Source organism: Oryctolagus cuniculus, chromosome 10 (assembly GCF_964237555.1).
Source record: "Oryctolagus cuniculus chromosome 10, mOryCun1.1, whole genome shotgun sequence".
Classification (NCBI taxonomy): domain Eukaryota; kingdom Metazoa; phylum Chordata; class Mammalia; order Lagomorpha; family Leporidae; genus Oryctolagus; species Oryctolagus cuniculus.
The window spans coordinates 100565465-100592231 of record NC_091441.1 but is presented as its reverse complement, the minus strand read 5'-3'; the positions used below and the strand labels follow the sequence as shown (position 1 = coordinate 100592231).

General features: G+C 53.6%; 1 protein-coding gene and 1 long non-coding RNA gene across 4 annotated transcripts in view; both read right to left on the bottom strand.

The window, feature by feature from the left end:
* Positions 1-113: 113 nt before the first annotated feature.
* SHISA5 (shisa family member 5) overlaps positions 114-26767 on the bottom strand; it is a 28650-nt gene continuing 1996 nt past the window's right edge. Inside the window, exons 3-6 of one of the 3 annotated variants that reach the window (XM_002713345.5) lie at positions 9584-9667; positions 1727-1842; positions 1364-1576; positions 114-1245 (exon numbers count right to left, since the gene is read on the bottom strand). In XM_002713345.5, the coding sequence (XP_002713391.1) occupies positions 1166-1245; positions 1364-1576; positions 1727-1842; positions 9584-9667 (493 nt within the window). In that variant the 3' untranslated portion in view covers positions 114-1165. Of the gene's footprint in view, positions 1246-1363; positions 1577-1726; positions 1843-2822; positions 3013-9583; positions 9668-26767 lie in introns of those variants that run through there. The other 2 variants (XM_008260607.4, XM_017343801.3) reach the window with 2 other exon arrangements.
* LOC138844106 (uncharacterized) lies at positions 5738-9577 on the bottom strand. Its single transcript, XR_011379554.1, has 2 exons — positions 7976-9577; positions 5738-7895 (listed from the first exon to the last, which is right to left on the bottom strand). It is a non-coding gene; the product is annotated as an uncharacterized lncRNA (long non-coding RNA).

Here is a 26767-nt window from a genome sequence, read left to right as displayed (position 1 = left end):
GATCAGATGACCCAGTAAAAGCAAGGGAAACAGGGGAATCCCAGTGGAGGGAGACAGCACTTGGCCGAGGCCCCATTCCAGCTGCTGAAGCTCTGAAGAAAGGAGGCAGCAGCTCCAAATGTTTGCATTTATTATAAAGAAGGGTACAGACCCTAGACTCAAATACATCAAAAGCAAAGACAGATATGAAACCGGAACAAAGAGCAGAACACCGAGGTATCCATGTCTGGGCCAGAGCTGCCAGCCAGGCCTGGCCTTCCACTTTTGGTCCAGAGGGCCCCTTGGCCCAGCTGTGCCTGCTGCCAGGACAAGTCGTGGACTCAGGTACTGGTGTTGGAGGTTCTGGGGAGGCAGCACTTTCAGAGGTTGGACGGTCCCTCTCCTCGCGGCCAGTTTCCCTCTAGCACCCAGGGGTTTCAGCCTCACATCAACCATTACGCATTTTAAAACAGAAAATGGGAACCAGCTACAGGAGAACAGAAACACTGCAGGGAAGAGACCTGAGTGTGTGGGTGGACAGAGGCCAGTCTGTTCACCTGGGGCGGGGGCCTGGCCCGGGCACGGACACCCCCCCGGGGCCGTAGCCCTCCAGGTGGCCCCAGGAAGAGCGGCTGAGACAGTCCAGGCAGACAACGGTCAAATGGGTGGAGTTCTGGTGGCGGTGCTTTGGCTGCCAGACCGCCACAGGTGCAGTGCAGGCTCCAGGGAGCAACAGTGAATCTCTGCTCAAAAGACAGAGAGCCTACTGGGCCGGGGGCCAAGCACCACCACCCACCCTGCCTCGGTCCTGGCCGTGGCCCTGCAAAAGGCACCGAAACTCTGGGGCTGAACCCCAGCCTCGAGCAGCAGCTCGCCACTGTGCAATCCCGGACACATGTGCGTTGTGTCCACGAAAAACTGCACTCTCCTCGCGTGGCTGCCCAGGGAGAGCCAAAAAAGATCCCCCTTGGTTCTTTAAATTTGGCTTAGATTTCAGGGAGCATAACTTCAAGTGAGGAAAAGAACAAAGTCTGGACCCAGCCCACCCTGGCAAGAATTGCTCCCCACCTCGTCAGCATCAGAAGAAGCCCGGCGGGTGGCCAGGACACGCACCAGGCACACACAGGGCAGTAGAGAACAGTGCCTGCCTGCCACTCACGTGGCAGCCAGGGCGGCGGGGCCCGGCTCAGGGGACTGCTCTCGGGGGATCCGTGTAGGCCGGGTTGTAGGGCGGCTGGCTGGCAAGGTAGGGCGTAGCTGCTCCTCCTGCAACAGAGAGGAGTGTGTTGTCTGGGCAGCACCAGGCTGGCTGGCTGGCTGGCAGGAGGCAGTGGCCCAGCAGCCATGGACCCAGGGGCAGAGTCACCAACTCAGGGGCACTCACCAGCCAGCGTCTCGTGGTAAGCAGGCGGGCCCATGGGCTGGGCCAGGTACGGGGGTGGGTACTGCGTCGGATAGGGGGCCGCCGGCACGCCGGGCTGGGAGGGCATCGGGTGGTAGCCCTGGTACGTTGGTCCAGGGTAGCTGGGTGGCGCACTTGGAGGCTGTGGGTAAGGGGCATGCACCACCGTGGTGGCCGTTGTGGTGGTGACAACCGCTGCAAAGAGAAACCAGGTCAAGGCCCCTCTGTGTCCCTCCCTGGGTCCTGCCCCTCCCGCTGAACCAACACAGGGCCCTGGCCAGCTTCCCATGCCGACACGGGGGCGGGGGGTGTCCCAGTGGGGTAGGGGAGGACAAGCATGCTTACGGCGCGGCCGGCGGCACATCTTGTACAAACAGCAGCAGGAGCAGGTGAAGCAGATGATGATGGTGACAACAGACAGCACGAAGATGGTCAGGCCGATGGCCACTGTCGCGCCGAACCTGCCAAAGACCCAGTCACAACCCAGGGCCCCAGCACCAGCGGTCTCACCGTATGGGTTCCCTAGGGGGCCACCTCCTTGCTGCGACGCAGACCACAACAGACAGCAGCGGCCCCTTGTGCAGCTTGAGCCTGTTCTGGCCTCAGTTTCCTGGTGCCTAAAATGGGGCTGGGAGTCCAGATGAAGCCGGCCCTCCCGAGAGAGCAGGGACGACCTGCTTCAGGCCCCTCTCCCCCATCCTGCCCTGCCCTCAGCAACCCAGCAGCAAATGTTTCCAGCACATTCCACAAACCAATCCAAGCTCTTAGCTATGGCCGAGACAACTGAGGTCTGGCCTCGGACGGCAGCACCGGAGGCAGAAGGCCCTGGGGAGCACAGGCGAGGAGAGGGTACCAGTGCCAGGAGGCCAGAAGCCAGGGTGGCGGTATGAGGCAGGCGGTGGCCCTGCGCTCCAGTCACAGCCCAGAGCAGGGGCCCAGGACAGCTGTACCACGCGGGCTGGTGGGGTCACCCCCAGCGGGGAGGCTGAAGCAGCAGAGGAGCTGGAGACAGCCTCCCTCCCTGCCCTGGCTCCCCTCCAAAACGCAGATCCAGAGCTGGGCTAGCCACCGAGGCTGACATCCAGGGCCAAAGGTGCCCCTGCGTATCTTCCTGGGTTCCTAGAGGCCAGGCTTTCTTCTTGGAAAAGGCAAATACTTGGTAATCACACCAAGCGCCTTTACAAACTGAAGGAGCTTTGTCAGCAGCAGGCTACGGCCCACCCTGAGGCCCAGGCTGGGGGAGGGAGAGGGCCCCCCTGCTCCAGCCCTACAGCCCAACCTCTACCCCACAGCCTGAGCAAGGGACAAACCCCTCATGCTCAGCCTTCAGCCACTGTGTAGCCTGGGACGAGACCCCCAGAGGCAGGAACAAGGGAACACAGGTCCATACACGCGGTCTCGGGCACCAGGTCTCCCGCTACAGAATGGCACCCAAGCTCACCCCATGTCAGCCTCTGCCTTCACCCAGGGGCCGCCTGTACCCCCGGACTTCCCCTCCTTTCATCACAGGCTGGTTTCCATCTCCACCCCTTTTGGGGAAAAGAAAACCAAACGTTTCCTCCCCCGACCTTCCCGTCCCTGACGTCAGCAGCAGGCAGGACGGCACACAGCACCCTCTTAAAGACACAGCGTGGCTGTGGCCAGCTGCAGCAGCAGCAAGAGGGAGCCCAAGGGGGAGGAGGGGATTCGGAGAGCTCTAGCCTCCTTCCCAGCTCCCTCCACCTGCTGCCTCCACCCACCAGGGCCCACAGGTGTCACCCTGCAGCCCGGGCAGACCCCAGCCATCCCCTCCTGCCCCCCCCCCCCCCAATGCTACCTTCACTCCCAGCCCTAAGATCTGCCAGGGCTCACATAGGAATTTCCTTGCTAAACTAAGTTCATTCACACTTTCCAATACTTAGATGACAGGTGACAACCAAAGAAGAAAAGAGAAAACTGAGGTATGTCTCCCTAGGCAGTAAATCTTACACTAAAGAAAACTTTAACCTTTAAGTTGCAAATAAAATTCCCTACCAGGCCCAAGAAGCCCGGGGAGATGCGGGACCCCTTCCCTCCCTGCCCTTGGGCTTTGGGAGCCCCACACTGTGTCCCAGCCCAAGGCCTCTGCACGTGCAGTTCCCCCTCCCTGCTGGGACAGTCGCTTGGTCCCTCCCCCACCCTCACCTCCCATTGGTCTCTCAGACCCCAGTTCAGAGCATCATCTCCTCCAGGACAGCTTCCCTCACCACGAGGCGGGGGTCAGGCTCCATGGTAAACGCTCACAGAGAATTAAATTGCTGGGCACACGCTGGGGTGCAGCGGGCGCAGCCAGCACTGGGGATGCCTGCATCATGTATCCCAGTGCTGGTCAAGTCCAGTCTCCCAGTAATGTATCCTGGGCAGCAGCAGAAGGGGGCTCAGGCGCTCGGGGCTCTGCCACCCACACGGGAGACCTGGGTGCAGGTCCAGGCTCCACGGGGAGCATTTGGGAAGTGAACCAATAAACATAAGATCTGTTTCTGTCAAGTAAATTAAAATAAATCAAGATTATTTAAAGTATTTTCAAGTCAGAATTACAAGAACGAAAAGAGCAGAGAGAGAGGTCTTTCCTCCACCCACTGGTTTTCTCCCCAACTAACTATAATGGCTGGAGCATCTTCTGGGTCTCCCATGTCGGGGGGTGGGGGGGGACGCACAAGGACTTGGGCCCTCTTCCACTGCTTTCCCAGGCCATAGCAGAGAGCTGGATTGGAAGTGGAGCAGCCCGGACTTGAACCAGGCCCATATGGCACGCCAGCACTGCAGGCAGTGGCTTCACTCGCTAAGATACAGCGCCAGCCCCAAGATTTTATTTATTTGGAAAGTAGAAATTAGGCCAGGAGCTTCTTCTGGGTTTCCCATGTTAGGACAGGGGCCCAAGCACTTGCGCCGTCTTCCACTGCTTTCCCAGGCACATTAACAGGGAGCTGGATCAAAAATGGTGCAGAGGGCGCCGCCTGCAGTGCTGGCATCCCATATGGGCACCGGTTCAAGTCCTGGCTGCTCCTCTGGCTGAGCGAGCTCTCTGCTGTGGCCTGCGAAAGCAGTGGAAAATGGCCCAAGCCCTTGGCCCCTGCACACAGCTAGGAGCTGAGAGTGCTTCCTGGTAGGAGACCCAGAGTTCCAGCTGTTGGGCCAATTCAGGAGTGAGCCAGCAGATGGAAGACCTCTCTCTCTGCCTCTCTTCTGTGTAACTCTGACTTTAAAATAAAAAAAACCTTCACAAAAAAAAAAAAAAAAAAAAAAAAAAAGCAGCTGGGGTTCGGCATTGTGGTGTAACAAGTTAAGCCTCTGCCTGAGATGCCAGCATCCCCTATGGACGCCAGTTCAAGACCCGGCTATTCCACTTCTGCTCCAGCTCTCTGCTATGCTCTGAGAAAGCAATAGAGAAGATGGCCCAGGCGCTTGGGCCCCTGCACCCACGTGGGAGACCCGGAGGAAGCTCCTGGCTTTGGATCAGCCCAGCTCTGGCTGTTGCAGCTATCTGGGGAGTGAACCAGCAAACAGAAATCTCTCTCTCCATAACTCTGCCTCTCAAATAAATAATCTTAAAAAAAAAGTGGAGCAATCGGATCTCAAACCAGTGTTCATATGGGATGCCGGAGTTGCAGGTGGTGGTCTTACCCACTATACCACAACACTGGCCCACAATAAAGATTTTTTTGTTTTAATATTAGTTTAAAGGCACGGTTCAATATAGAGAAGAGGAGACAGATCCTCCATTTCCTGGTGCACTCACCAAATGGCTGCAACCGCCAGGGCTGGACCAAGCTGAAGCCAGGAACTCCAACGGGGGTCTCCTATTTGAGAGCAGGGGCCCAAGTACTTGGGTTGTCCTCTGCTACTTTACCCAGAGCATTAGTAGGGAGATGGATTGCAAGTGGAGCAACTTCTGCCTATATGGGATGTTAGCATTGCAGGAAGCAGCTTAAGCTGCCTGTACACCAGCTTCTTTTTTAAAAAATTGAAAAGAATTTGGCCGGCGCCGCGGCTCACTAGGCTAATCCTCCGCCTAGCGGCGCCGGCACACCGGGTTCTAGTCCCGGTCGGGGCGCCGGATTCTGTCCCGGTTGCCCCTCTTCCAGGCCAGCCCTCTGCTGTGGCCAGGGAGTGCAGTGGAGGATGGCCCAGGTGCTTGGGCCCTGCACCCCATGGGAGACCAGGAAAAGCACCTGGCTCCTGGCTCCTGCCATCGGATCAGCGCGCTGCGCCGGCCGCAGCGCACCGGCCGCGGCGGCCATTGGAGGGTGAACCAACGGCAAAGGAAGACCTTTCTCTCTGTCTCTCTCTCTCACTGTCCACTCTGCCTGTCAAAAAAAAAAAAAAAAAAAAAAAAAAAAAAAATTGAAAAGAATTCATTCCACCTCAGTTTACAAATACACACACACATGGGGCCAGCACTGTGGCGTAGTGGGTAAAGCTACCACCTGCAGTGCCTACATCCCATATGGGTGCCAGTTCGAGTCCCGGCTGCTCCACTTCTGATCCGGCTCTCTGCTATGGCCTGGGAAAGCAGTGGAAGATGGCCCAAGTCCTGGGGCCCTTGCACCCATGTGGGAGACACAGCAGCAGCTCCAGCCATTGCAGCCAACTGAGGAGTGAACCAGCGGATGTAAGACCTCTATCTATGCCTCTCCTCTGTTTAACTCTTTCAAATATTTTTTAAAACTGCAATGGAGACCCCCAGCATTCTGTAACATAGCCCTAAACTCAAGATATGGACAGATGCCTCAGGTAATCAACTTGCTATAATAAAGTCTTACAAAGAAACCCACAAAGACACTTCTCTGAGTATTCGCTGAACTGCATCTGACGAATGAAGGATTAAGTTCAAGCAGGGATCCCACAGGTAGCTCTCAGCAAGAGGGCCAGGCGGAGCCAAGTCAGGCTACAAGAATGGATGCGTGCACCGACCAGGACCAGGGCCACCTCCTGAGCTGAGACATCCACAGGCAGAATTCAGAAGGCAGAGCCAGCCCAGCAGGAGGAGGAGGAAGGGACAGGCGCCACAGCCCCTGGCAGCAGCGGGGCAGGGTTGTGGGGCTGGGGGAGAACCTGGCCGCCTCCCCGTGTTCCCTCAGCAGGGGCGGTTCTGGAAGCGGGGGCACCCGGCCCTCTCCACGTTGGGGGGCCAGTGGGAGGCCAAGTGCCAGGCGGGTAGTGGCTTTGCAGGCCGAGAACCACAGCAAGGATGCTTTCAGGGCTGGCAGGCAGGCCAGGTGCAAGCCCACACCAGTGTGCCCTCTGTGGTGCCAGGCAGAATTGGGGCGTGGGGGCAGCAGTGGCCAGCCAACGCCTGTGGACAGCAACTGTACCCTCAGGGGTCTCAGACTGCACCAGGAGCACCCAGCGGTCCTCTGCGTGGCCAGGGGACTGGAAGGAACCAGGACAGGGATCAAGGAAGGTCTGAAGAGGGAACAGGCCAGGAAAGGACGCAGACCACAGACCACCCCCCAGGGCAGGGTGGGTGCGGCTGCCAGGGCTGGGGAGGGGGAAGCCCAAGGCCAAACCCAGCCCACAGGCAGCACAGCACAACCCCGCCCCTACCATGGGAGCCCCAGCACCACTCAATGGAGGACCCCTCCCCCCAGGCTGTGGCATCTGGAGGCCGGGGGTAGAGGGTCCTCATCAGATTCTTGTGCTCATGGGGACCCTCACGCTTAGGGAACCGAGGAGGATCACGGGGGATAGTCTGGGTGGGAAAAGCGGGGGCCGTGGCCATGGGCTCCCTCCCTGCCGGGCTTCTCCTGGACTCCCACACGAAGCAGCGCACTCCCTGGCAGGCACACACAGCGGCCTTGGCCACCGCCGCCGCCCGGTCAGAGAAGCCCCAGCGTCTCCCCCTTTTCCAAACACACAGTTGGCCTCAGAAGAGCAAAGGGGGGGAGGATGGAGGTGGCGTCCCCAGGTCACCCACACCTCCCACCAGGGAGGGAGGCACGTGGGGGCAGAGGACACTGGAGCTGCACACACCACACTGCACATGCACAGCCCAGGGCAGCCCCTCTCCCCTTGCCCAGCCCCTGCACCCTGGGCCCTCTTCCCACTTGTGCTCCCAGCTCCTCAGCACCCTGGGCCGGCCTGCAGAGGCAGCTGCACTCCACATCCGCATCCACACATTCAGCTCGCTTCTCAGCTCCTCGCGGGGTGGCTGGGGCCCAGGGCACAGCCCCAGCTCACAGCACAGCCCCTGCTGTGGTCCCCCTCAACACCCTCCTCTGACCCACACCAGAGCCCTTCGCCCACACCAGCTCTCCAAGGTGCAGTTCGTGCCCCAGGCCCCGTCGCCTCCACCCGGCCACTCTCTGGCCAGGAAGCCAGGGCGGCTCCCACAGCCGCCTGCCGGCCCCCTGCCTGCTCTTTTGCCTTCCTTGGAGCAGCTGGAGTGGTCTTCCTAAAATGGCATCCAGACCCCAGCACTGCCCCTCCGGGGCAGGAAGTTAGGAATCAGGTAGGTGTGTGTGTGTGTGTGTGTGTCAGGCCTGATGACCCGCACCTGCTGCGGAAGCTCCAGAAGCCCAGCGTGTGTGTGTGTGTGTGTGTGTGTGTGTGTGTGTGTGGCCTGAAGACCCGCACCTGCTGCGGAAGCTCCAGAAGCCCAGCATCGTGCACCTCAAAGTCCCGCCCAGACCCTGAAAACCTCCCAGGTGCTCCCAGCCCTCCCCCAGGGAAAGCTCCCAGGAGAATTCTCTCTCAGGACCAAAGGGGTTACCTGGCCTGATAACATGGGGCAATAAAACCTTCACAGGGAAGCCCCTCTGCACTGCCCAGCACCAGCAGATCGGGAGGAATTTGCTAATTTTCACCCAACAGACGCTAGGACTCCCCATCCTTTGTCCTGGAGGAGAGGGGGAGGTGGGTAAACAGACTCCCTTAAAAACCTAGGGAGTCCAAACTGCGGCTCGGCAGAGGCAGAGGGCTGAGCCGCGGGCCTGCCTGCCCAGGTGTATTCTCTCCGTTCAACCATGTACCCTCTCCCCCAGTCCGAGCCACTGGGCGCTCTCTGTCGCTTCCATTCTGACCAATGCCCCATCCCCAATAAAGCCTTATCACCCCGCGCGCTGTCTCACGCCTGAATTCTTTCTTGTGTGAGCACAAGAACCCCACGGCTGCTACAGCTCTTTTCTCCAGTGACACCCAGACCATCTTGGGGGGGGGCATCCCCAGGGCAACACCACTGCACCCTCTGGGCCCTCCTGGGAACTCAGGGTGGGAGCGGCTCTCTGGAGCTCTCTGGCTTCAGCTGTGCTTGCAGTTGAATTTGACTTAAATCCCAAAGTCCAGGTGCATGGGGTGGGGGATGGCGACACAGGAATCCGATTATGGTGTCTGGGAGGCTGGGCCTGGGGGCAGGTCCTCACTACTGTGAAAGCCTGAGCCAGGCCCAGACTCTGTCTCTGCTCCCTGGCTGGCCCTGTGACCCCCTCACCCCTGACCCAGACAGAGGCCAACCATTGCTGCCTCTCCTGCCTGGGCCTTTAGCAAAACTGTTAGCTAAACAAACATTTTCTCTTTGTAAAGTCGGTGGCCTCAGCTAAGTCACAAAAAGCTGACCACAGCAAGGCCCTGGGCAGCCCCTGGGCAGCCCCAGGTACTGAGGGAGGGACCCCCCTGGCCACCCCACATACACAGGCTCAGAGCCCAAGGTCACTTCCTCCAAAGGGACAACCCAACCCCCAGGTCCACCGGGAACGGTGGAAAGCACAGGACAGACTCCAGCCAGAGGCAGCTGCGGGAAGTATGTGTCACATCTCCTACAGGGGCAGCAAGACAGCGCAGGAGCCCAGCGGAGGGGGCAGGCTTGCTCTCTGGTCCAGAAAAGAGGACCTAACACAGTGACCGTGACCCACAAACCTCGACACTCTCACCGTGGCATCATCAGTGGTCCCAGCAGCCTCGCCCCTCCATTCTCACCCCTCCCCTTCTCTCTCCACTCCGGGCCTTCCGACCTGCATCCACACATCACTGCTGCCTCACCTGCCCCAGCCCATCACCCTCAATATGGACCCCAACCCTCGACCCTGAATTGTCACCCCACACCACAGCCACCCCCACCTCCCCCGCACCCGCGCCTGGGCAGCTTCCTGGTGGTCCAACAACGGTGACTGCTTCTATCCGGGCCACACCCGAATGTGCAGCACACACACGCCAGAACGAGGCACTCTGCCTGCAGGCTTTGCTTACCCTGACATGGGGTCAGTGTCGAAGCTGGACCGAAACCTCAGCGCCGAGCCCAACTGCTCCAGCGGCTCCGTATTGGCGGGGGCACTGCACAGGGAGGAGAGCTCAGGGTTAGCTCGGGATCCCCACCCTGCACAGCAGACACCAGCACACACAGAACACCCACCGGGGCTACCACACCCGGGCACGTGGGCGGCCCCCTAAGGACAGATGCCGCACACACCGGGACCTCAGAACACACAGCGGTCACGTTTCTCAGAGTCACAGGGTCAGGCTGGAGCACAGACCACAGAACAAGTCTGGACAGATTTCAGAAGTGAGATCTACAAAGTAGCTGCTCGATCTGAAGAGAAGGAAGGTAGAAGTCAGTAACGAAGAGCGGCATGGCCACAAAGTTAAAACAAGTCCACCAAAGAAGCCAGCTTAAAGGGCATGCCCAGGGGAAGTAACATGATACAAAAACAAAATTAGGGGCAGACCATGCAGAGCCCTAGGTTAAGCTACTGCTTCCTAAACCTGCAGCCCATACTGGAGTACCTGGTTCAAGTCCCCGCAACTCCACTTCTGATCCAGCCTCCTGCTAACACAACAGGTGATGGCCCAAGTAGCTGACTCCCTACCACCCACACAGGTGACCCAGATGCAGGTCCAGGCTCCTGGCTTCAGCGTGGCCCTGCCCAGGCGGTTACAGGCAGCTGGGGAGTGAAGCTGCAGGTGGAAGATCTGTCTGTCTCTGTGTGTCTGCCTTTCACTCTCTCTCACACTCTGCCTTTCAAATCTTTTATTTTTATTCAAAAATAAAATAAAAACTAATTAAGGAGGTTGGTGTTGTGGCTTAGCAAGTAAAGTCACCACTTTGGATGCTGGCATCCAAAGTTTGGGTCCCGGCTGCTCCACTTCCCATCCAGCTCCCTGGGAAAGCACAGGAAGATGGCCCAAGTGCTTGGGCCCTGCACCCACGTGGGAGACCCAGAAGAAGCTCCTGGCTTTGGCCTGGCCCAGGACTGGCCTTTGTGGCCATGTGAGGAATGAACCAATGAGTAACAGATCACCGTCTCTCCATTTTTCTGAATTTCAAAATAATTTTTAAAAAACTAATTAAACCCTCAAAACAAAAAACAAGAATTATAACAAGTTAAAGAAATCATAAAGAAAATTAACAAATGTGTTGAACTGAATGACGATGAAATACATGTTGAAATTCATGAAATACAACCAAAGCAGTCCTTAGAGAAAAATATGTATTTTTTAAACATTTATTAGTAAATAGAAACGTTTAAAAATGAATTAGATGGGGCCCAGCACTGTGGCATACAACGTAAAGCTGCTGCCTGCAGTGCCAGCATCAAGAAAAAGGAAAAAAAGACAAAAGGGGGAAAAAAGACTATAGACTATATGAGAAAATAACCACAAAACAGATTTTTATATATATATATATATATATTTTTTTTTTTTGACAGGCAGAGTTGGACAGTGAGAGACAGAGAGAAAGGTCTTCCTTCTGTTGGTTCGCCCCCCCCCCCCCCAATGGCTGCCATAGCCAGCACTGTGCAGATCCGAAGCCAGGAGACAGGTGCTTCCTCCCGGTCTCCCATGCAGGTACAGGGCCCAAGCACTTGGGCCATCCTCCACTGCCTTCCCGGGCCACAGCAGAGAGCTGGACTGGAAGAGGCGCAACCAGGACTAGAACTCGGTGTGCCAGCACCGCAGACAGAAGATTAGCCTAGTGAGCCACAGCGCCAGCCCAAAACAAATTTTTAAAATAACATTGGGGGGGCCGGCACTTTGGCATAGCGGGTAAAGCTGCCCCTGCAGCACCAGCATCCCATATGGGCACTGGTTTGAGTCCTGGGTACTCCACTTCCCATCCAGCTCTCTGCTACGGCCTGGGAAAGCAGTGGAGGATAGCCCAAAGGCTTGGGCACCTGCACCCACATGGGAGACCCGGAGGCAGCTCCTGGCTTTGGATCAGCACAGCTCCGGCTGTTGCAGGCAGTTGGGGAGTGAGCAGTGGATCAAAGACCTCTCTCTCTCTCTCTGCCTCTCCTTCTCTCTGAATAACTCTGAATTTCAAATAAATAAATAAATCTTTAAAAAAGAAAAACATGATGTGAAATGATAGATGATAGGAGACTTAAAAAAAAAAAAAACACTGGAGGCAGGGGCAGCACTGTAGCATAGCAGGTTAAGCCACTGCCTCCAATGCTAGCATCCCATATGGGCGCTGGTTCAAGTCCCAGCTGCTCCACTTCAATCCAGCTCTCTGCCTTGGCCTGAGAAAGCAGTAGAAGATGGCCCAAGTGCTTGGGACCCTGCACCCATGTGGGAGACCCAGAAGAAGCACCTGGATTCAGATCAGTGCAGCTCTGGCTGTTGTGGCCATTTGAGGAGTAAACCAGCAGATGGAAGATCGCTCTAACTCTGCCTTTCAAATAAATAAATCTTTAAACACACACACACACACACAACAACAACAACAACAACAAAAACCCTTGGTGACAGGAACTCAGTGCAGTTGCCACTTGGGACATCAACAAAACAAGGAAGTAGGTGACATTCACAAACATGTGATAATGGAATCTCACAGACACCAGTGTCACATACTCCTAGCATTTTTCATATCGGAGCACCTGGGTTCAAGCCCCAGCCCCACTACCACGTCCAGCTCCCTGCTGATGTGCACCCTGGGAGGCAGCAAGGGATGACTCAAGCGCCTGGGTCCCTGCCACCCTCCGGGGCGACCCGAATGCCAGCGCTTTCACTCGCTCCCTGGCTAAAGAAAAAGGCTAACAATAACCTGGCTTGGATTCCGATTTGGAAAAAAACCTACCTGTGGAAAGGCATTGTGCAAACTACTGCAAACAATAAACTCAGACGGGACAGGAAGTGACTCCCTGTTAACCACACCGTGTGAGCCCCAGAGAGTGATTAGATTTCGTTTTCAAGGGCTCATTTTCAGCACTGGAAACTAACATTCAGTAGAAATGTTTAGGGCATCTGAGATTTGCTCTAAAATAATCCAGAAACGAAACTAGCGGGAGGCACGTGGAGCAGCAGTGCTGTGGAGAAGTTATTACACCATCCTTTCTGCTTTCGTACTCTTGGGGAATTTCCCCCCAAATTAAGTGTAAACCAAATAATCAGGGGCCCGGCATCCCATATGGGCACCAGTTTGAGACCCAGCTGCTCCTCTTCCAATCCAGCTCTCTGCTATGGCCTGAGAAAGCAGTAGGAGTTGGCCCACGTCCTTGAGAGACCCAGAAGAAGCTCCTGGCTCCTGCCTTCAGATCAGCCCAACTCCAGCCACGGCCCCCATTTGGGGAGTGAACCAACAGATGGAAGACCTCTCTCTTTGTATCTGTAACTCTGCCTCTCAAATACATTTTTAAAAACTTACAAGCAGTAGGAACAACTATATCCTAATAAATCTGAAGGGCAGCCAGCACAGCTGAGTGATGATGTTTCTAAGAAAACCGGTGAGCAGGCTCAGGCGAGGGAGCAAGCCCCTGGTGGAGAATGTCGGGCAAGCGCAGGGCTGGTGGCCGGGAACCGGGCACGCCAGGTCCTTCTCCCCCGGGGGCACCAGCTGATTTCAGAGGGGCAGCCAGGAAGCTGGGCAGGGCCTCTGGAGGCTGCAGCAGCCCAAGCAAACGGGGATTAGACCCAGAGTGGGAGGCCCTGGTGACCGTCTGGGCCAGGACCTGAATTCCTGTACCCAGGAGCGAAGAGCGCAGCTTTCAGGCATCTCGGGCTCTGAGCTGGGCCAAGGGGATCTCACAGTGCTGGTGTTCCTGGCACACGCCACAAAAATCCTCCTGGAGAGAGGCTGAGCTCCAAAATCCTACTATTGGTGCCCCAGATGCCATGTTAGGCACACAACCAAACACGCCCAGGGAGGCTAGGAGACGACACAACACCAACAGAAGACAACGGTAACAACGGGCGAAACACTCGCAGGGCTTCCAAAACACGTGAAAAGCGAGCACTCACCGTCTGCACAATCAACAGTGAGACTGAGGCAGAGCTTAAAGAGAAGACTGGGGCGGCACTGTGGCCCAGGACGCTCAGCCACTGCAGCACCGTCATCCCCTACACCGCACCAGGTCAAGTCCCAGACCCAGGAGTCGTGGCCAGTGCTGGCTGTGAAGCAGTGGATGGAAGACCCCACCCAGCCCCTGCCTTTTAAGATTTATTTATTTGAAAGGCAGAATTAGAGAGAAATGGCTGCATCTGCCGGAGCTGGGCCAGGCTCAAGCCAGGAGCCAGGAGCTTCATCCACGTCGCTCACATGGGTGCAGGGGCCCAAGCGCCTGGGCCATCTTCTGCTTCTTTCCCATCGCATCAGCAGGGAGCTGGATAGGAAGTGGGGCAACTAGGACTTGAACTTGCGACATATGGGATGCCGGCACTGAGGCGGCAGCTTTACCCTCTACACCACAGTGCCAGCCCAATAAAATATATCTTTAAAAAGAAAAGATTGAGCAGTTCAGAGACAACACAGGTTAGAATTTCAGCCGGAGAGACTGCTAAGCAGGCATTACAACAGCTCACTTCCTCTTGACTACTTATAGTAAAACTCAGAAATGGATTGAACATAGAATTTTTTTAAATTTATTAATTTATTTGAAAGTCAGAGTTACACAGAGAGAGAAGGAGAGGCAGAGAGAGAGAGAGAGAAAGAGAGAGAGAGAGAGAGGTCTTCTATCCACTGGTTCACTCCCCAATTGGCCACAACGGCTGGAACTGCCAATCTGAAGCCAGGAGATTCTTCCAAGTCTCCCACACGGGTGCAGGGGCCCAAGGACTCAGGCATCTTCCACTGTTTTCCCAGGCCACAGCAGAGAGCTGGATGGGAAGAGAGGCAGCTGGGATCACCCTATACGGGATGGCAGCGCCACAGGCGGAGGCTCAGCCCGCCACACCACACCGCCGGCCTTGTGCAACTTCTCAGACCTGAAGGGCCTCACCAGGGCTCTCACAGCTCTGAATGTGCACGGCTCTTCATCAGGACGAGGAAGAGACCTCCCAGGCCACTCGGAGACCGAGGCTGCCGCTCCCACCCCAGGCCCGGGAGGCAGAAGGGCACCATCTTGATTTGGGGCACCAGAAGCCCCGCCCCTGTGGGCCCAGTGGGCAGAGTCCCTGCTGAGGAAAATGATTGAGCGCAGAGTGCCCAGCTGGGGACCCGCTGGGGGGCCCCCAAGTTCTCCCCGTGGGCTGGGAACACTGGCCCACCCACCACTGGGTGCGTACCTTCCCTCCTCCCAGGTCCACAGCTGGAGAGGAGACCTGCCTCAGGGGAGTTCTTGGTCTTAGCCTTATCTGATTCTAGATTTCAGACTTTAACCCTGAGCCTCAGTGGTCAGGTGAGAAAAACATGAGTTTGACCAGGGCTGCAATGTGATCGGCCGAGTGTGTGTGCCCTCCTGAAACACACCCCGAAGCTCCAACTCCCAATGTGGTCCTGGGAACCAGGCAGGTCGGGACGCAGCCTCAACACTAGGGCTCCCACGGTGCGCAATGCTGGAATCAGCACCGTAAGAGGACAAGAGCCGGGCAGGCGCTCGACCTCACAGTTAAAATGCCGGCTGGGAGGTCCACATCCTGGATCTGGCTCCTGAACCCAGCTTCCTGGTCATGCAGACCCTGGGAGGCAGCAGGGAGGACCCGGCCAGTTGCATTCCTGCCACTGGAGTGGGAGACCTGGGCGGAGTGCCCGGCCCTGGCCCTGGCCCGTGGCTCTGGTCCATGACTCAGCCCAGGCTGTTGAAGGCAATCTGGGAGTGAACCAGCATGGGGGAAGATTGCTCTGTTTCACTTCTTTGTCCCCTCTCTCTTTGGCTCTCAGGGGAACAAAAAGTTGTATTTAAAAAAAAAAAAAAAGGGAAGAGAAAGTCCGTCTGTGTGTACACTGAGGACATAACAGGAAGAGGTTCCTCACCAAGACCACAAGACCACGCCGGTGCCCTGATCTTGGGCTTCCTGCCCTCAGGACTGCGGGGAAACCCTCTGTCCTTTAGGCCACAGCAAACCCCACAGCAGTGCAAATGGCCCGGGACACACAGGGAGCCTTCGCCCAAGTTTCACCAAATATGCTGAGTCTCAATAAATTTCAAGACTAAAATCTTTGTTTTAAGATTTTTATTTATTTGAGAGGTAGAGTTACAGACAGTGGGAGGGAGAGACAGAAAGGCCTTCCTTCCATTGGTTCACTCCCCAAAGTGAGCACAACTGCACTGAACCAAAGCCAGGAGCTTCTTCCGGGTCTCCCATGTAGGTGCAGGGGCCCAAGCACTTGGGCCATCTTCTACTGCTTTCCCAGGCCACAGCAGAGAGCCGGATTGGAAGAGGAGCATCTGGGACTAGAACTGACACCTATATGGGATGCCGGTGCCACAGGCAAAGGATTAACCTACTGTACCACAGACAAAGGATTAACTTACTGCACCATGGTGGCGGCCCCAAGACTAAAATCTTAAAGCACTGTGAAGGGCCACCGTCTACAATGCCAGCATCCTGTACGGGCGCCAGTTCAAGTCCCGGCTGCTCCACTTCTAATCCGGCTCTCTGTTGTGCCTGGGAAAGCAGTAAAACATGGCCCAAGTCTTTGGGCCCCTGCACCCACGTGGGAGACCTGGAAGAGGCTCGAGGCTCCTGGCTTCTTATCGGTACAGCTCTGGCCATTGCGGCCATCTGGGGAGTGAATCAGCAGATGAAAGATATCTCTCTCTCTCTCTCTCTCTCTCTCTCTCTCTCTCTGTAACTCCTTCAAGTAAACAAATAAAATCTTAAAAAACATGCTAATAGAAAACACCAAAACTGCTAAAAAATAAATCTTTATGACCTATATCTCTTTAAAAAGGAGTTTAAGTTTTATTTCCTTATTTGTATTTAATTGAAAAGCAAAGCAATAGAGAGACAGAGAGACAGAGAGAAAACTCCCATGCGCTAGTTCCCTCCCCGCACATGCACACAGCCAGGGCTGGGTGAGGCCAATGCCAGGAGCCTACATGGAGGTCTCTCACAAGTGGCACAGACCCAGATACCTGAGCTACCACCTGCTGGCTCTCAGCGTGTGAATTAGCAGGAAGTTGGATTAGAAGTGGAGCCAGGAGGCCGGCCCCATGGCAGTGAGTTAAAGCCACGACCTGCAGCGCCAGCATCCCATGCAAGCACTGGTTTGAGTCTCAGTTGCTCCTGTTCCAATCCAGTTCCCTACTGATGGCCTGGGGAAAACAGTAGAAGATGCCCAAGTGCTTGGGCCCTGGCACTCACATGGGAGACCTGGAAGAAGCCCCTGGCTCCTGGTTTCGGATCAGCCCAGCTGTGGCTGTTGTAGCCATTTGGGGAGTGAACCAGTGGATGGAAGACCTCTCTCTGACCTTCCCTCTGTTTGTAACTCTGCCTCTCAAGTAATTAAATAAATATTTAAAAAAAAAAAGAAAAGAAAAAAGAAAGAAAGAAGTGGCAGGGCCAGCGCTGTGGCATATTGGGTTAAGCCCCCACCTGCAGCACCAACATCCCATATGGGCACCGTTTCGAAACCTGGCCGCTCCACTTCCCATCCAGCTCTCTGCTATGGCCTGGGAAAGCAGTAAGAAGATGGCCCAAGTCCTTGGGCCCCTGTACCCGCGTAGGAGACCCAGAAGAAGCTCCTGGCTTCGGATCAGCACAGTTCCAGCTATTTTGGCCAATTGGGGAGTAAACTAGTGAATGGAAGACCTCTCTTTCTCTGTCTCTCCTTCTCTCTCTGTAACTCTGACTTTCAAATAAATAAATAAATCTTTAAAAAAAAAAAAAAAAAAGTGGAGCCAGGACACAAACCTCGGTGCTCAAGTCTGACAGAGGGGTCCCAAGCTGCAACGAAAGCACTGCCCCAGCCCCCCGCCTAGGTCTTTTGCTTTGACCTTGTATATATTCATGGTATACAGCATGCTCTGAAATTCGGATACATCGCTAAATCATGAGACCACTCAACACTTAACATGCGCATTACCTCAAGGCTCATCCTATTCTGGGGCGAGAACACTCTCCCAGCAATTCTCAAGTCTGTAATATGTGGGACGGGGCTTAACCCGCCGCGCCACAGTGCTGGCACCAGAGCTGGTGTTCTTTGGTCAACATCTTCCCCATCTCCCTACCCCCAGCCTCTGGGTACCTACCACCTTCTCCCTTCTGTTCCATGAGCTAACAATTTTACACTCCACATAAGAGTTAGATTATACCATGTTTGTCTTTCTAGGCCTGGCTTCATTTCAGGTTCACCCACATTGTTACAAACGACAGGATTTCCTTTTCACAGGCTGGACAGCACCCACTGCGTAGACACCCACGTTCTGTTTGTCCACTCATCCACTGATGGCCACCTGGGTCGATTCCACAACTAGCTTGGCTACTGTGCATAGCGCTGCAATGAACATAGGGATACGGGTATCCCAGACACACTGGCTTCCTTTGGATATTTCCCAGAAGTGCTGTTAGTGGATCGTTTGGCAGTTGTTTTTAGGACTTACTTATTCGAAAGGCAGAGTTACATAGAGGCAGAGAGAGAGAAAGGTCTTCTACCTGCTGGTCCACTCCCCAGATGGCTGCAATGGCCAGAGCTGCACCAATTCAAAGCCAGGAGCTTCCTCCCGGATTCCCACGCAGGTTCAGGGGCCCAAGGACCTGGGCCATCTTCCACTGCTTTCCCAGGCCACAGCAGAACTGGATCGATCATAAGTGGAGCAGCCAGGACTCAAACCGACACCCATACGAGATGCCGGCACTGCAGGCGGCGGCTTTACCCACTACACCACAGCACCAGCCCCTGGCAATTATATTTTTCTTTTAAGATTTATTTATTTTACTGAAAGTCACAGTTACAGAGAGAGAGAGAGGTCCTCTATCGGCTGGTTCACTCCCCAATTGGCTGCAATGGCCAGAGCTGTGCTGATCCGAAGCCAGGAGCTTCTTCTAGGTCTCCCACATGGGTGCAGGGGCCCAAAGACTTGGGTCATCCTCTACTGCTTTCCCAGGCCAAGCAGAGAGCTGGATCGGAAGTGGAAAAGCCGGGTCTTGAACCAGCGCCTACATGGGTATGCCAGTACTGCAGGCAGCGGCCCCTGGCAGTTCTATTTTTTTAAATTTTTATTTCTTCCTTTGACAGAGACAGAGAAAGAGCAATCTCCTATCTGGTGGTTCACTCCCCAAATGTCTACAACAGCCAAGGCTCGGCCAGTGCAAAGCCAGGGGCCAGAGAGCCAAATGAGTCTCTCACTCAGGTGGCAGGGGCCAACTTGAGTCATCCCCTCCTGCCTCCCTGGGAGCACATCAGCAAGAAGCTGGAACCTGGAGCAGAGCTAGGACCCAAACCTGGGCACCCCAGCATGGAACACAGGCACCCCAGCAGGCGTCGTAGCCACTCAACCAAACGCTCACACCTGTAGCTCTATTTCTGATGTCATGAGCCCCTCCGCATTGTTTTCTATAGTGGCGAAGATTTATATCTTGAGTACATCTTCATTAGATACAGTGTTGCACACATGAAAAGTATCCAAATAGAAATTAGAATCCAGGGGCCAGCGCTGTGGCGCAGCAGGTTAAACCCCTGGCCTGATGCGCCGGCATCCCATATGAGCGCCAATTCGAGTCCCAGCTGCTCCTCTTCCAATCCAGCTCTCTGCTATGGCCTGGGTTAGCAGTAGAAGATGGCACAAGTCCTTGGGCCCCTGCATCCACATGAAAGACCCAGAAGAAGCTCCTGGTTTCGGATCGGCACAGCTCCAGCCGTTGCGGCCATCTGGGGAGTGAACCAGAGGATGGAAGACCTCTCTCTGTCTCTACCTCTCTCTGTAACTCTTTCAAATAAATAAAATAAATATTAAAGAAAAAAAGAAATTAGTATCCATAAAAAAAGAAATTAGTATCCATGCACTTTGCTCTATGGAATTAGATCTCAATTTTTTGGAAAGATTTATTTGAAAGGCAGTTACAGAGAAAGAGAGAGACAGAGACAGAGAAAGAGCGCTCTTCCATCTCTTCCTCTGCTGGTTCACTCTCCAAATGGCTGCAACAGCTGGGGTTGGGCCAGGCAAAAGCTGGGAGCCTGGAACTCCATCCAGGTCTCCCACATGGGTGGCAGGAGTCCATGTACCTGGGCCATCGTCCACTGCTTTCTCAGGCACATTTGCAGGAAGCTGGATCATAAGTGGACCAGCTGGGACTTGAACTGGTGACTATATGGGATGCTGGTGTTGTAGGCAACAGTTTAACCCACTGGGCTACAACATTGGCCCCTAGATCTCCATCTTTATTATCTCTATTTATTTATCATTTCAAATAATGGAGAAACTAGAGAAGAAAACAGACCTCTGCTTCTGTTTCCGGCTTCCTGCTAACACACATCCCGGAGGCAGCAGGTGACGGTTCAAGGACTTAGGTTCCTGCCACTCACATTCTAGGTTCCTGGCCGTGGCCTAACCCAACCCCGTTTATTGTAGGCATTCAAAGAGTGAACCAGAAAATGGAAGGTCTGTCTATAGTTCAGTTTTTCTCTCTGCATTTCAAATAAAAATGAAAAATTTTTTAATCAAATAAATACTGGAGCAATTATTGGTCTAGCAGTTAAGAGCCCAGTTAAGGGGCCAGTACCGTGGCTGCCACTTGCAGTGCCGACATCCCATATGGGCGCTGGTTCGAGTCCCAGCCACTCCACTTCCAGTCCAGCTCTCTGCTAAGGCCTGGGAAGGCAGTAGATGTCTCAAGTCCTTGGGCCCCTGCACCCACATGGGAGACCTGGAAGAAGCTTCTGGATCATGGCTGGCTCAGTGGACATCTGGCCGTTGTGGATATCTGGAGATTGAACCAGTGATGGAAGACCTCTCTCTCTGCCTCTCTGTAACTCTGTCTTTTGAATAAATAAATAAATCTTAGGAAAAAAAATAAGAACTCAGCCCACATTCCACATCATAGTACCTGAGTTCAACACCTGACTCCAGCCCCTGACCCCAGCTCCCTTCCTTTCCCTGGGAGGTGGTGGTGGCGGCTCAGGTGGAACACCTAGACTCAGTCCCCATATCCTGGGGCCAATGTGAGAATCTGAGAAGTACACAAGTAGACAGGAGCTCTGTGTCTCACGTAAAAATTTTTGAGAAAATGAAATTCGAGGGGCAAACATGTAGAGCAGCCTATGTTAAGTTGCTGCTGCTGATACTCACATCCCATAATGGAGCCGTATCGGAGAGCTGCTTCAAGTCCTGGCTGCTCCACTTCTGATCCAGCTTCCCGCTAAGGTACCCTGGGAGGCAGCACATGGTGGCTCAAGTGCTTGGGCCGCAGCCACCCATGTGGGAAACCCGGATGGAATTCTGGGCTCCTGGCTTCAGCCTGGCCCAGCCCTGACTGATGTGGGCATTTGAGAAGTGAATCGGCAGAAGACAGATCTCCCTCTCCCTCTCACTTCCTGCCTCTCTCCTACTCTTTCAAGTAGATAAACTTTTTAAAAATGAAACTTGACAGACTGGCACTGTGTAGAAAGTTAAGCCATGGCCTACAGTGCCAGCAGACCATATGGGTGCTGGTTTGGAGTCCTAGTTACTCCACTTCCAATCCAGCTGCCTGCTAATGAGCCTAGGAGAGGCCAGTGCTGTGGCATAGTGGGTAAAGCTGCTGCCTGCAGTCCTGGCATCCCATATGGGTGCTGGTTCAAGTCCCAACCACTCCACTTCCAATCCAGCTCTCTGCTTACGGCCTGGGAAAGCAGTAGAAGATGGCCCAAGTCCTTGGGCCCCTGTACCCCCGTGAGAGACCCAGAAGAAGCTCCAGACTCCTGGCTTTGGATCAGCACAGCTCCAGCCATTGTGGCCATCTGGGGAGTGAACCAGCAGATGGAAGATCTGTCTCTCTCTCCCTCTGTATTTCTGCCTTTCAAATAAACAACTAAATCTTTACTTAAAAAAAAAAAAGCATAAGAAGTTCAAACCTGGATACCTGGAAGCTACTCTTAACTGGTTTAAGTTTTATAAAGTACCAGATGGAAAACCAGAAAACCAGTTTGCTTTTAATGGAGAATTCAGAAACAAGGCTTTTGCTCTTGAAGTTATTAAGTCTACTCATGATCACTGGAAGGCATTGCTCATGAAGAAATGTGATGGAGGGGCAATAAATTGCACAAACGTGCAGGTGTGTGATAGCCCTTTCCTTTGCACTCAAGAGGAAGCAAGATCATTCGTTGAATCGAAATTGTCATCTTCACAGAACAATGAAAATGATGAAGAAGAGCAAATATGGCACTTCCTTGGCAAGTGATTGATTCCTCTGCCATCAAGATTTCCATCTCTGGGGACTCCAAGACTCCTTTTCCCTAAGTGCTATAAGTATTTGCTGACTTCCTGTTGAATCTTTTTTTCCCCAAACTTTTTAAGATATGCAATATGTAAATAAACATTGAAATTTTTGAAAAAAAAAAAAAAAGCAGCTTGATTTGTACTTACATCTACTCCTGGTCATATGCTTAAAGGTATACACATACGGACCAAAGAATGCAAACAGGAATGGCCACAGCAGCATTATTTGTCACAGCCAAAAAGGGGCAACAACTCAGGTATCTATCGATACCACAATGGATGAATAAACTGTGGTGAAAATAAACAGCATGGGTGAAACTTCAACCAGATAGAAAACACGAGGACATGTGTGCGTGACTGTGCCCATGTGTGTGCATGAGATAAAAGACACGTGTAGTCGGGCTGATGGCCACGCCGGGGACCGCAGAGGAGATGTTGCTGTGGTGTACGCCATGGCGGTGATGCAGGTGGCTGGCTTGTGCTAAATCACACAGCTGTGCAATATTTTGAGCTCTTCCCTGAGTTATCATTCACGAGAGAAGAGCACACAGAGTAACATCAGCGTGGGGCTGGCAGTGTGGCACAGCAGGCTGAGCTACCGCTTACAACGCCGAAATCCCACACCCAAATGTCAGTTCGAGTCCCAGCTTCTCCACTTCTGATCCAGCTCCCTGTTAACGTGTCTGGGAAGGCAGCAGAAGATGGCCCAGGTCCTGGGGCCTCTGTCACCCACGTGGGAGGCGCAGATGGAGTTCCAGGCTCCTGGCTTTGGCCTGGCCCAGCCCCAGCCATCACAACCATTTGGAGAATGAGCCAGTAGATCAAGATCTCTCTCTCTCACACACTCTGCCTTTCAAATAAAATATATTTTTAAAAGGCAAAAGTAACACGAGTGGATTAGTTTCATAACAGCATATTACACACAGCTAAACAAAGAATTATGCGAACTGAAAGGTTGGAAGTAGCATCCAGAAAGCCATAAACAGATGAAAATACAGAAAGAAAGCCAGGAGATGTGGATCCAGGCCAGAGAGGAGTCACAGGTGTCTAATCCAAGTTCCACAGGGAAAGAGGGGGGAAGAAGTGACACTTACAGTGGTGGCAGAGAATTCTCCAGAACTGATGCAACACTAAGCCACAGATTCAAGAAGCTCAACAAATCAATTACAGCAAAAATAAAAAGAAATCCCTAACTAGATCTAGTACCGCGTAACTGAATAATACCAAAGACAAGGAAAAAAAAAAAAACTTAAAAAGCAGTCAAAGCGGAAGAGAGATGTCTTTTACACAAACGACAAACTGGCTGTTGAGCTGACGTCTCAACAGGAACAGTGAAAGTCGGAACACAGAGGAAGGGAACCTTTGAGACAAAGTAACCATTGACTTAAGTTCTCTGCTTGGCTAAAATACTAAAAACTGACACCAAAGTGATTCACTGTTCTAACCAACTGAAAACAAAAAGTCCCATATGCATCTCCACAAATGCAGGAAAAGCATTAAAAGAACCCCACGTCCTTTTATGAGAAAAACCCCCACTAGGGCTATTGTGGGGCAGCAGGTTAAGGTGGGCCCTGCAACTCCAGAGCCCCAGTTCAAATCCCAGCTGCTCCACTTCTGATCCAGCTCCCTGTTAATGCGCCCGTCAAGGTAGTGGAAGATGGCCCAAGTGTTTGGGACCCTGCACCCACATGGCTTCAGCCTAGCCCAGCCCTGGACATTGCGGCTATCTGGGGAGTGAATCAGTACATGGAAGATCTTTCTCTTTTTTTAAAAAAAAATATTTTGTTATTTATTTGAAAGGCAAGTTGCAGAAAGGCAAGGAGAGAAAGAGAGAGAGAGAGGTCTTCCATCTGCTGGTTTACTCCCCAAATGGTCACAATGGTCAGAGCTGTGCTGATTCGAAGCCAGGAGCATCTTCCGGGTCTCCCACGTGGGTGCAGGAGCCCAAGGATTCGGGCCATCTCCCACTGCTTTCCCCAGGCCACAGCAAAGAGCTGGATCAGAAGTGGAGCAGCCGGGACTCGGGGTTACTGAGAAAGGTAGAGAAAGAGAGAGAGGTCTTCCATCCATTGGTTCACCCCTCAAATGGCCAGAATGGCTGGAGCTGATCTGATCAGGAGCCAAGAGCTTCTTCCAGGTCTCCCATGGGGGTTCAGGAGCCCAAGCACTTGGGCCATCCTCTGCTGCTTTCCCAGGCACATTAGCAGGGAGCTGGATCAGAAGTGGAACAGCCAGGACTTGAACCAGTACCCATATGGGATGCCAGCGCTGTAGGTTGGGGTTTTAACCTTCTGTGCCATAGCGCAAGCTCCAAATAAATAAGTCTTAAAACACATAAAGGGAAAAAGAAACACAAAACAGAAGAAATAAATAGAAAGCATAAAATAAGATAGCAATGTAATCCCAGAATATTAATGTAAATGCAATATACATTACATTTAAATGGAATACTCAATCGATACTTATTTCTTTATTGCAAGGCAGACATATTGCAATAGACATACGCAGGGAGGGAGGGAGCTCCCATCTGCTGGTTCATTCTCCTAACAACCTTGACAGCCAGGACTGGCTGGGCCAAAACTCCATCCAGGTCTCCTATGCAGGTGGCAGGATCCCAATTATTTGAGTCACTACTGCCGCCTCCCAGGGTCTGCACTGGCAGGAAGCTGGAGTCAGAGGGCTGAGCTGGGAATCAAACCCAGGATTCTGATGCAGAACCCAGCATCTTCCTGCTAGGCTAAATGCCTCTCCACTCCTAGCTAAAAAAACCTGACCAGAATGGATTAAAAACAGAAAGACGTTGTAAGACGTAAGGATATTGGGGCCGGCGCTGTGGTGCAGAGGGTTAATCCTGCGCCTGCAGTGCCAACATCCCACATGGGCTCTGGTTTGAGTCCCGGCTGCTCCTCTTGGGATCCAGCTCTCTGCTATGGCCTGGGAAAGCAGTACAGGATGTCCCAGGTCATTGGGCCCCTGCACCCACGTTGTAGACCTGGAAGAAGACCATCTCCAGCCGTTGTGGCTATCTGGGGAGTGAACCAGTGGATGGAAGACCTCTGTCTGTAACTCTACCTCTCTAATAAATAAAATCTTAAATAAAAAAAAAATAAGGCTATCAGAAGGTAGAAGGTAAAAGGTCGAGTGTGGCCAGTCAGGAGCCCTCAGGCACGGCCAGCAGGGGCTCGCGAGACCAGGCGGCCCTCAGGCAGGAACCACGGGACACCTGTGTGACCCACTACCATGCCTGTTTCCAAGAAATTCTCAGACAGTTGCAGAGAAGGAGAACCAGAAACACATACAGCAACACGGCTGGGTCTTACAAGCACTGCACTGGGCATAAAAAGTAAGAGGGCCGGCGCTGGGGCTCAGCGGGTGAAACCACAGCCTGCGGCGCCGGCGTCCCATATGGGCGCCGATTCTAGTCCCGGCTGCTCCACTTCCAGGCCAGCTCTCTGCTGTGGCCCGAGAGAGCAGCAGAAGATGGCCCCAGTGCTTGGGCTCCTGCACCCACCAGGGAGACCCAGAAGAAGCTTCCAGCTCCTGGCTCAGGATCAGCCCAGCTCCGGCTGTTGCAGCCATTTGGGAAGTGAATCAGCGAATGGAAGACCTCTCTCTTCTCTCTGCAACTCTGCCTTTCAAATAAATATATCAATCTTCAAAAAAGAGAAGAGAAGAGAAGAGAAGAGAAGAGAAGAGAAGAGAAGAGAAGAGAAGAGAAGAGAAGAGAAGAGAAGAGAAGAGAAGAGAAGAGAAGAGAAGAGAAGAGAAGAGAAGAGAAGAGAAGAGAAGAGAAGAGAAGAGAAGAGAAGAGGAGAAGAGAAGAGAAGAGAAGAGAAGAGAAGAGAAGAGAAGAGAAGAGAAGAGAAGAGAAGAGAAGAGAAGAGAAGAGAAGAGAAGAGAAGAGAAGAAGAGAAGAGAAGAGAAGAGAAGAGAGAGAAGAGAAGAGAAGAGAAGAGAAGAGAAGAGAAGAGAAGAGAAGAGAAGAGAAGAGAAGAGAAGAGAAGAGAAGAGAAGAGAAGAGAAGAGAAGAGAAGAGAAGAGAAGAGAAGAGAAGAGAAGAGGAAGAGAAAGAAGAGAAGAGAAGAGAAGAGAAGAGAAGGAGAAGAGAAGAGAAGAGAAGAGAAGAGAAGAGAAGAGAAGAGAAGAGAAGAGAAGAGAAGAGAAGAGAAGAGAGAGAAGAGAAGAGAAGAGAAGAGAAGAAGAAAGAGAAAAGTACAGAGGTCCCTGTGACCCTAACGGCATGCCCACAAAACACCAGCTCCAAGCACACACACCTCAACCATGAAGACTGGCGGGCAGCAGGGTACGCAACCGCCACAGGAGGTCAAAGGTAACACGCGGGGGTGGGTAGCTGCTCTTGCCCAGCCCAAGGTTGATCACCTCAACCCCCCTACCCCTGTGGGCAAACACAAGGGAGACACAGCCAGGGCCTGGGACCTCCGCCCCAGGGGCGGTGTCAGTTCACTGCCCACACTAGGACACGGGCCCGGCTCACACGGGGCGCACGACCATGCACTGTGCCTGGCAAAGGCCTCCCCGCACGTACAGGGCCGCTGTGGGGCACACGCACGCCCAGGTGCCCACCCTGAGCACACGTGGGAACAAGCGCATACAACAAGCATACAGCACCAGCTGAAGCCACTGACCACCTCCCCCACCGCCGGGGAACCTGCTTAGCCCACAGCTGTGCGAGCTAGAGCCTTCAAGGGTGGCAGAGAGAAGGGGCAGGGGCACACTGAGGTTTGAGGGAGTCCAGTTCAGAACTGGGGCTCCCAAAGCCTCTCTCCAGTTCCAGCCACCCTCGTAAGAGGCCTAAGAGGCCGGAGGGGCAGGTCTGTTTCCCCGCTGCTGGCCCGGGCCC